Here is a 10,333-nt window from a genome sequence, read left to right on the forward strand (position 1 = left end):
GGGTATCCATGAAAAACCGAACCAATTTGAGAAGATCGAAACGTAAAATGTGGTTAACCGAACTGATCGGTTCAGTTTCAGTTTAGAATTTTTGAAAAATCAAAGGATCGATTATGTTTTCAGTTAACCTACAAAAAAATCGGTGGTTAACTGAACTGATTGGTATATATATTTATATGTATATTATATATATATATATATATATATATATATATATATATATATATATTTTAATATATGTCACATATTTTCTATATATTATATATAAATATATACTTATATTATATTTATAATAATCTATTTATAAATATATTATATATTGTATTTTTTTAAATATTTATAATATATTATATATCATTTATTGTTTATAATATAATATTATACCTATATTTATATAATATATTATAAATATAAAAAACCGAAGAACCGAACTAGTCAAAAATTGAAATCGGTGGACCGGCTAACTAGTTGTACTGGTTCGATTTTAGTATTGAGAAACGAAAAAATCGATACCACCGATTCGGTTTGCAAAATATGCCCATGGTTCGATTATTGAACCATGGACACCCTTAATGCCAAGGTTCTAAATATTGATATAGGCTGATACATCGGTCGTATCGACCTATATCAATGTTTATATTTATTTTTTTCAAAACCGGTTCAGAGGGGCTGGTTTAAGTTTCGACTACCCTTTGAACCATGGCCTGACCCAATACACCCCCTATAGGGGTGTATCAGGAAGGCCCCTATCATATTGGTCAATACGGGCCAATATTTAACAATGTTTTGAACCTTGACTAATACAAATATATACAATGCAAATTCATACAAAATACAAGGTTTTGCACTACCTTTTTTTTATAAAGAGGAAATTACAAAAAAGAAGGAAAAAAATGACACAACAAAGAAAAACAATCACAAAGAATACAAAGATTGGAGGGTAGCCCTTTCCCAAACATAGCAAAACACTGGTAGGACAACTCTCGGATATTTGAATCAACTAGGCTATTGCTTCCTCCATGTCCAGCATTCGCCAGACAATCAGCAGCTTGGTTGGCCTCCGTGAAGACATGCATGCATTGCATATGGTTAGCATTCTTTTATGATATTCTTCAAGTTCCGTGGAGCTGCATTTCGACCCCTTAGACAGTCAATGATCAATTTAGAGTCCCCCCTCAATGATAATATTTGAACCTGGAATTTTTTTGGCTATTTCATGGGCTTCTAAGGCAGCCCATGCCTCTACCGTATTGATGGAACAATTACCCACTTGTTTACACCTTCATTGTAAGATCTCACTTCTCACCCTCACCATTTCCGGCTATAAAACCAATGGCAGTTCCTCCATCATTCTTCCTTGAGGCATCAAATTTGAGCCTAGGGTATATCTGTCTATCTATATAATTGTTCATGTGGCTACACAACAAAGCGTAGCCCTTCCCCATCCCCATAACCCCTAATCCTGGTCTCAATGGGATTTGATTTCAAGTCTCTGCTATAACTGGTCAAAAAACTTACCAATTGAGGCACTATCAGTTAATAGATTTATCCTCCTAATTATTGTAGTTCTTTTTTTTTCATGATTTTTCTTAGCGACAGCTGACCATTTTCTTTTTTGAAAAGAAAACTTATCTTATTTAATTTGTTTCGTTAAACAGGAACATGGATAAAAATACATGACAAATGAAATTAGTTCATCCAACACAGTGATGGTAAAAAAAATCTTACTCCTCACATTTAGGAGCAACGTTCAAAATATCAGCATGTATGAAATACAAAAATTGCAAATACACAAATCAAAAGGGGTGATACTCTCCCTGGTAAGAATGGTTTCAGGTGTGAAGCTTTGAACATGGCCTATCTCTAAGAAGGGTATTAAGCAATGAACATGGCCATATATCCTAATTCCTAGCATTTAGGCTATGTTTGGTTTGAAGGAAAAAATAGGGCAATCTATACAAGGTTTGTAAAAGTTTCCTAACTTTCCCTTCCTTTCCCTACTTTTTCCTTCAAACCAAAAAGGTTTTGCAAGGTCCAAAAGTTGATACGTATTGATACTCTGGAGTTTGGCTTCAGTCAGGGCAACATCCATTTGAGCAGCCTTTAATGCCTTGCATTCTCGATGCTTTGCACATGAGAAATAGCAATGTTCTCCTTAGGCATGCACATATTGGACGATCAGATCATTACCCACTTCATTACATCTATGGCTGTCAATGGTCTAACCGTCTAGGCCTATCGAACCAATGCTCTGAGTATATTTTCATAGGCCTCAGAAGGAAGGTTTTTTTTTTTTTTTTTTTTTTTTTAATTTTTCAGATTTTCATAGGTGTAGTTAAGGTTTGTATATATTCCACAAAAAAAAAGGTTTGTATTGATTTCTCCATCTTATAAATTTTTATAAATTTGTACATCTGATTTTAATAAACTCTAATGGCTTTATTGTCAAATTAAGAAGCTAAAGGCATGTTATTCAGGCTTCATAAGTCATAACCAGGTTCCATCGGGCCTAGACATGGCCGGACGAGGGCTTAGCTTCTGTTAAAATTCGAATGGACCCGGCCTAAAGCCTGTGTCCAAGCAGTATAAAAAATTCAATGGGCTGAGGCAGAAGCCTGGCCCATGAACATGTCTAATCGGGCCATACCCGATAAAAGCCCGATTGATTATAGCGTATTATGATTTATAAAAAAGAAAAACCCATGGGATAGATCTGCGAGGATTAGTTTCGGAATTGAATCCACTCCGACCCGGATCAAACCTGATCCGAGATTTTTAATATACAGTGGGCCCCAACTTGAGATTTGTGCATCAGATAGATAGATTATTTCAAATTGGGGTCCACTGATACAGAAATCTGATTCATCAGATTGCGCATCTAATCCTGTTGGACGGTGGAATGAAATCATATTGTTAAGAATTAAGATCGTAAGGACATGTACACACTTCACAAATCGGGCGATTGGTTCGTCATCATCGGGCCGATTTTTGGAAATCGCGATCTTTAAGTGGGACCAAGGGTGCCTGTGATTAGTCCGTATCACATTTATGGGCCCCATGACACATCTAACATCCGTAACTGCATAATCAAGACGGTCCCACCATGATGGACTGGAAGGGAACGGAACTCCATAGAATCAAAGGCTCAGCTTGCAGTTGCAGCAGGATAGTGTCTTGTGTAGGATAGAACGGAACTACAAAAAACACCTGATTAAAGTTAAATTAAAAGAGCAGATAAATAAGAAACCTTAATGCGAATTTTGGGGGTATTTACTTATTTTGTCGTTATCTGGCAAAGGTTGTGATCTACGAAAATGAATCTAGACCGTCCAAGTCTATTACTTTGTGCTATAAATTGAGCGATGAGGGGAATGCCGCAGCCTTTCCTTCGGTACGAAGTTTAGGGTTTATCCGAAAGAAGACTTTTAAGAAATTTTCAGGTATGCCCTTCTTCCCAATCGAAATTGGTGTTCTTCTTCGGTAAAATTTTGGTTTTGTGAGAAGGATGCTGTTCAGGTTAGGGATTTGCTTTCTAATTTTGATTTTTGCTCGGATGTGATCATCCCTTGTTGTCTGTTCGATTGTTCGATTTTAATTTTCTTTTTTTTTATAAAATTATATTTTGCATGCGTGATTGGTTGAGGATTTCTCAACTTTGATATTTCGGATAGATTTGGATGGTTTTTGGTTCTGGATCTCCCTTCGGAGAGTTCCTTCGACGCATCTGATTTTATTTGGTGCCTAATTACTGTATTTTCTCTCCGATCATCTCGATTCACCTAATCTCCCCCTTCCCCGGGGATTTGTTAGCGGTTTTTCGATTGCAGGGGCAACGGCGGTTTTCCTGAAAGAGATTCTTAAGAGCATGCCTTATTTCTTAGGACTTCATGTGTAAAGTCTGGTTCCATGGTGGACATCGTCTCAGTAGGTTATGCTGATTGAAACCCTAATTCATATAAAGCACTCTCCAGTTTTCCCCTATTTTTTTTGTCATTCTGGGTATGTTAAAGCTTCGGGTTTAGTAATATGCCATTATCCCTCGGGAGAAAGCAGACCTCTAAGTAAGTCAAAAAGCAATTTTCCATTGTCTAAAAGGGTTTGAGCCAGATCAACATGCATTAGGAAGAGGCAAGGCATTCTTGTAGGCTTGTAGCTTAACATAATCCGATAGCACATGAAACTTCTGCCAAGCAGCCACCATGATGGTCTTATGGAAAGGTAGATTTTGGTAGGTAATTGAGGAACTTGTGCTTAGTAATGTTTGGTTGAAATATCATATATAACATTAGCCATTATCACGAATTGAGTCGTCGAGATTTTTGTTGATTGGGCTTAATAAACATAATTTCTTGTTGTAGGTGGTTCTGTTTATCATGGTGACAAATGTGGTTTTTCCATCTCCATTTCAATTGATTTGATTTTTCTTCTTTCACATGGTTTATGTGAGGTTTTAACAATTTTTCTTGATTGCTGCAGCACAGGATGCCGCGACATGATGATCGCTATGGTAGCACCCGCCTCTATGTTGGTCGCTTGTCTTCAAGGACACGGACGCGAGATTTGGAGGACCTCTTCAGCAAATATGGAAGGTAATTAATGAATTTTGCCATATCGTACAATAAAATGGTTGCTAGTCTGTATCACAAATATGGAAGGTAATTAATGAATTTTGCCATATCGTAAAATGGATGCTAGTCTGTATCACTAAATGCTTCGTGGGGTCTTGTTTTTCGTGCATATTTGCATCTGCATGTCTCTTTTGTTCTATACCCTTTTCTCTTTTTTTTTAGAAAAAAATTCAACTCCGATTACCTTCTTGATTTTGTTTGATCTTGCATTAACCTATAGATACTGTGAGTTTGGGCGATTGAAGTACCTTAGAGCCACATATTATAGGCCAGAATTGATAGTATTTTATTAATGATTAATGACATTTGTTCTAGACTAGTGGTCATACAGTGTGGGTGATGGGGTGTGTTTCCCTTAAAGGTGATTAGAAGACATCGAGGCCTTTACCAAGCCCTATTATGTGCTTGGCTTTGCGTTCACTATTCATTCTCTTATCTGCGTGAGAACGTTGAGCCCCCACGTGTCGTCTGTTTTAACTTGAATGATCTTGTTGAAGGTTTCTGGGCTTTTGCCTAACCTGGAGGTCTTATGGTGAGAGGGTGCCCTTGGTGGAATTGGTGGCTATTCTTGCAGAGTGTATAGGAGACTTTGGCGATACTTTCTGTAATGTTATTGCGTGTTTTTATGGAAATGGCAACAATCTCAAAGTGGTGTTTAGTTCATCTCTGAGGGGCGAAGTATCAGACCCTTAGGTACTTAAGTCATGATGGCCTTACTGTTTATGGCAACCGTTTCCGCAGAGTACGAGATGTGGATTTGAAGCACGACTTTGCCTTCATTGTATGTATTTCAGTTCTCTTCGTTCTAAATTTTCTTCAGTTTCTGCCCCTAGCACAATAATGTACATTAGTTTTTCTACCAGTATTTTATTGTGCAAGTATGAGCTTTTTGTGTGTCTTGTTCTTAACTTTGGTGCACAGGAATTTAGTGATCCCCGAGATGCTGATGATGCTAGATACAGCTTAAATGGACGTGAATTTGATGGAAGCCGTATCATTGTGGAATTTGCAAAGGGGGTGAGTTTGTAGATTCTACAAGCAGTTATTTTTGGTTGTCTCTTGGCTGAATAAATGCTTCAATATAAGCTTGGAGACTCCTCTTTTTCTTTTTAACTATTGATCGAAATGTCTTGGTATTAACATCTCACTTATATTTGGAGAGCTTTGTGGAAATGTCAAGAGTGTCTTTAGTTTAATAGTGTGTAGAAAACATTGAACATGTACACAGCCAATCCAAAAATTTAGTCATTATTGCTGGTGAAGGCCTGGCTAAAATTGGAGTTCTCTAGCTTCCATGTTTCTTACTGCAGTGGCCTGAAATTATTGGTTTCCCTTTCAGGTTTCTTTCTTGCTAAATCTTAAGTTGTTTAATGGGACTTCTTTAATTATTTACAGTTTATGTTATTCAGCATTAATTGAATTTTAATTGCATTTTAATAATACAATTCTATATATGAATCTAGGGACCACGTGGCCCAGGTGGTTCTCGTGAGTATCTGGGCAGAGGTCCTCCTCCGGGGTCTGGCCGCTGTTTTAATTGTGGTATTGATGGCCATTGGGCTCGAGATTGCAAAGCTGGAGACTGGAAAAACAAGTGTTACCGTTGTGGAGAAAGAGGGCACATAGAAAGAAATTGCAAGAATAGTCCAAAGAACCTCAGGTATTCTCACTTTCTGAATACTTTGTATTTATTATTTTTAATTAATAGAATTGCAATGTTTCCTTCGTTAGAAACTATTTGTTTCCTGAAAAAAGAACATCTTCTGTTATAGAAGAGGACGGAGTTATTCTCGGTCACAATCAAGGTCACCGCCGCCTCGACGAGGTAGAAGTAGGAGTTACAGCAGGAGCCATAGTTACAGGTTTGTTATTAATTATTGAGTTTCCATTGTTGATTAGAAACTAGAAAGGTCATTGTTGCAACTACATTTTAAGACTTATCTTACCCTCCAAACCAAAAGTGATACTAGAAAAAGTTGTAATCAATCAACTAGGGTATCATAGAAGTGATAAGCTATCAGGTTGTACAAGGGGTTTTGATTTGTATTCTTGAAGCCATCTAAGCCTGAATTAGTATTTCTTTAGGGAAAAAACCCATGTCCCATACTTGAAGATTTCAGAGGTATGGGAATAATGTGCAGCATGATGCTGATCCTAAAGCGGCTCATTACGAAACAATCATCTGGTGACCTGAAATTCCTGGCCCCGTTGTGTGCCCTATTTTAACTATAATCAGTTATTCCTGTTTTTGACTAGAGTGAGAGAGTGGTCATAGACTGATAGCAAATAGGTATGCATTGCAAGTCGGCATTTTCATAAATTCTCATTAGTGATATTTGTTTTACTTATGGGTTTACATTCCCATTTAAATTTTAAAATGCCTTTACATTACGTCATTTGTTTTGTTGCCTTTGCCAGCCGATCTAGATCACCCCCAAGGAAAGATCGAAGTGTTGAGCGCGAGGAGAGGAGATCAAGAAGCCCTCGTTACAGCAGGAGTCCTAAGCCAAAGAAGAGTAGTCCTCCACCCAAAAGTAGGAAGCGCAGTGTAACACCTGACGAGAGCAGTCCACGAGAAAGATCGAGCCCACCACCACCACCCAGGGATCATCGTAAGCAGCAGAATCAACGTGATGAGGACTATGGCGCTGGTGATGGACCAAGTCCTCCGCCTCAAAGGGATCGTAAATCAGCCAATCGACGTGATGACGAGGACTATGGCCCAGGTGATGGGGCAAGTCCTCCCTCCAGGGGGGACCGTATACGATCCGGTGGGTCAGACGACTATAGTGGGAGTCCTCCCAGGGGGGGAGCCAGGAGCAGAAGCCCCATGAGCCCCGACAGGGATAGTAGCCCTAATGGTAATGGAAGGGGGTACCGTAGCCCTCCTGAAACAAATGGCCACAGCCGCAGCCGCAGCCGCAGCCCTAGTCCCAGGAATGACAGGAGCCCTGTTGATGACGATGACGATGATGACCAACGTGGTTCTCCACGTGGCAGCGAGTCTCCAAGTGCTCGGGGTTAAAATTAACCTGCCATCCCCATCCATCATCCATCTTTGGCGCTCACATCTGCAGTTACAAGACTTGTTTCGATTTTCCATGGTTACGTAGCTATTAATTAATGATGCAACATTTGACTTGGGATAAATTAGAAGGAATATCGGGAACAAAAGCTATCTATCTTGAGTTAATTTTATAGGACTTATCTACTTTCTAGAAGATAATCTAGTATCGCAAATGCATGTTTTAATTAAATAAATGGGAATTTTGTCAATAAAATCAAATTGGGATTTCATTTATTCGGTTTTATTGGCTGTTTTATTTGTAAATACTTGATGCGGGATAGGAATTTATCATCCGCCGTCTTCCCATTGTTACATGAAGCTTGAGGTTGAATCTCAAGCTCTTGACCTCTTTTACATGAAGTTTTAGGTCTTGGGTTGTGGAAATGGCAATCAAAAGCTCTTCACTTTTGATTCAGGAGGCTGTCGTTGTTTTGTCATTACAAGCAACGCAGGGAGTTTCGATACCGCTGATGACAGATCAAGGCATTCCCAGTTCGGTTCCGATACCGCTGGGTTGGATGAAGAGCATAAGTTCTCCAACGTGTCTGATCTCAAGGCTGGGGGACTTTGGCCCACCACCAGAATTCTTCGACATCAAACTGTTCGATCAAGGTAGATTTATAAAGTGATGTACGAGAATTCTTCGACATCAAATTGTTCGATCAAGGTGGATTTGTAAAGTGATGTACGGTTAAAGTGGACACGAATTGCAGGATTTGTCATTTAAAGTTGGAGAGTACTAATGATGAATCTGAAATTCCTATTGAATTTGGGCTGTTTTTGCAACGGCTATTTGGCTGCTTCTCACAAGAAATGGACCGAAGCTTGGTTCAAGATATGGGAAATAAGTAAAACTCGGGAGGGAGCTGGAAAAGATGGGGGGATGAACGGTTAGGTTGTCTTGACACCTCTGGTTCATGAATAGTGTTTTAGGGTATTTTAATGATCTGTATATGAATTAATAGATATAAGGGTAGAATAGGTCTGCACCTTCCCAACAGGACAATGACAGAAGGGAGTTAAATGCATGAATTTTCAAAACTATAGGAAGAATTTTGTTAAAGTGAAAAGATATATAAGAGAGGATTTTATGATTGTCAGAAAACTTGGGCGAGGATTTTATATTATACCCTTTAATTATTTGTATTACTTTTGTGAGTTGGGTTGACTCGTATCGTTTATTGACCAATAGCATTAGCTTGACCTTTTGATTGAGCCTATTTTCGATGCAGATTTCTTATAGGAATGTAACGAGATCAAATCAGCCACCCACAATATTGCTCCCCACAACATCCCACAGCATATTCTTATCATGTATTGGGATCATCACCGGATGATAATACCAGAAATGATAATATTATCATCAGAGAGATATTTCCAATACATGGCGAGGATGTACTGTGGGATGTTATGAGGGAAAATCTTGTGAGGGACTGCTGATTTGAATTCGAACGTAACCATGATATCGTTTTCATGTGTTTTTTTATATGAAAATGAAATGCTATTTTGTTATTGGCACGAGTTTTTTTTTTTTTCTGATGAACTGCTTTTGTTTGTTATTAAAAAGGGTTAATTTTCCTCTACGATTATTGAGTTTACTGTGCACATCCTAGCAGGGATTTTAATTGCCCAGCGCCAGCGGTAGATTTCATTGGTTTGAGATCGGGTCAGTCCTTGCCTCCTTGGGCATGGGCGTAATAACAAACATGATAAACTTGATGGTTATAGTCTTAGAGGGCGTTTGGTAGTGCTGCTACACTATTAACAGGCACCCATTTGAACAAGCAAATTCATATAGGATGCCAAACCTCTAAATTCTCGTATTCAGTTCCTTAGTCCACGAGAATCCGCTTTTCCAGGTTAATCATTCCACTCCCAGTGATCCAGCCAAGCTCGACATCTCTGAGCTTGCAAGTTTTCCGTCTTACAAGTTACAACCCTCTTCAAACTGATTGATTAAGGGAAGCCACATAACTAATTTAATAGGAGTTTCGAATTCCGCCATTTTTCTATATAACTGTGTTGTCGATTATCATAATAGAAGGACCAGAAGGTGAGAGGAGTGTGAATGTGAACTTTCTAGTTTCTCCTTTGGAGGTCCTTGTAATCTGAAAACAAGAATAGTGAGGTGCTGAACCGCTTCTTCTTTGGACAGATTGCGGTCGGCAGAAGCAGCGACACTACGGATTACCGTGGACTTCTCTTTCTCGATGATCCGGTAATTTGCTTCGTTGATTTCTTGAGACACTCGAAACGCATCCTCTGGAACTTTTGCTCCAGCTTCAATGACTCCACCAGACGAGACAGCCTAGACGAAGGAATCGATGTGGGAGCCATAGCTGCGTTTGCTGCTGCTGCAGCCGAATCACCGTCGATTAGCGACTCCATTGCCGTATATTAATTAAGAGGGTAAATTACAAAGACTTCATATCATAGGGTCAGAGACAATTACGAGATCGACGTTAGTGCTCACAAAGACTGTTCATGTCGTTCGCACAGCTTTTTCGTATTGAGAATATTTCCATATTTGTATGATTTTTTTTTTTTGGTAAAAGGGATTTGCCAACAGTGTGAGAAGAGAAAAAAAAAATTATTGCTTTGAGATGATACGTGATTACGTGTTTTTTTCAGATGAAAC

At 38.8% G+C, this 10,333-nt stretch overlaps 1 protein-coding gene and 1 long non-coding RNA gene across 10 annotated transcripts; both read left to right on the forward strand.

Moving 5' to 3' along the window:
• Positions 1-3,313: 3,313 nt before the first annotated feature.
• LOC148868235 (uncharacterized) lies at positions 3,314-7,929 on the forward strand. 9 transcript variants are annotated; one of them, XM_088971838.1, is made up of 8 exons: positions 3,379-3,440; positions 3,811-3,928; positions 4,477-4,589; positions 5,370-5,409; positions 5,550-5,645; positions 6,092-6,288; positions 6,404-6,490; positions 7,047-7,929. In XM_088971838.1, exons 3-8 carry the CDS (start codon positions 4,483-4,485, stop codon positions 7,651-7,653), a joined length of 1,134 nt encoding a protein of 377 aa, XP_088827964.1. In that variant the 5' UTR covers positions 3,379-3,440; positions 3,811-3,928; positions 4,477-4,482; the 3' UTR covers positions 7,654-7,929. The 9 variants fall into 9 exon arrangements, with proteins under 9 accessions (XP_088827959.1, XP_088827962.1, XP_088827964.1 ...); XM_088971835.1 differs by having other exon boundaries at positions 3,380-3,440; positions 6,401-6,490; XM_088971831.1 differs by having other exon boundaries at positions 3,382-3,440; positions 3,811-3,924; positions 6,401-6,490.
• Positions 7,930-9,534: 1,605 nt separating this feature from the next.
• On the forward strand, positions 9,535-10,297 carry LOC148868236 (uncharacterized). The gene is made up of 2 exons (XR_016106654.1): positions 9,535-9,748; positions 9,851-10,297. It is a non-coding gene; the product is annotated as an uncharacterized LOC148868236 (long non-coding RNA).
• Positions 10,298-10,333: the final 36 nt, after the last annotated feature.

Source organism: Nelumbo lutea, chromosome 2 (assembly GCF_056320005.1).
Source record: "Nelumbo lutea isolate HS-2025 chromosome 2, American lotus-T2T, whole genome shotgun sequence".
In the NCBI taxonomy this organism is placed as follows: Eukaryota; Viridiplantae; Streptophyta; class Magnoliopsida; order Proteales; family Nelumbonaceae; genus Nelumbo; species Nelumbo lutea.

What these genes read in the sequence shown, in the direction of transcription:
- LOC148868235 (XM_088971831.1), top strand. An exon ending in TTGTGGAATTTGCAAAGGGG is followed by an intron (nt 5,646 to 6,091) that starts GTGAGTTTGTAG and finishes ATATGAATCTAG; the next exon opens with GGACCACGTGGCCCAGGTGG. An exon ending in AATAGTCCAAAGAACCTCAG is followed by an intron (nt 6,289 to 6,400) that starts GTATTCTCACTT and finishes CTTCTGTTATAG; the next exon opens with AAGAGGACGGAGTTATTCTC.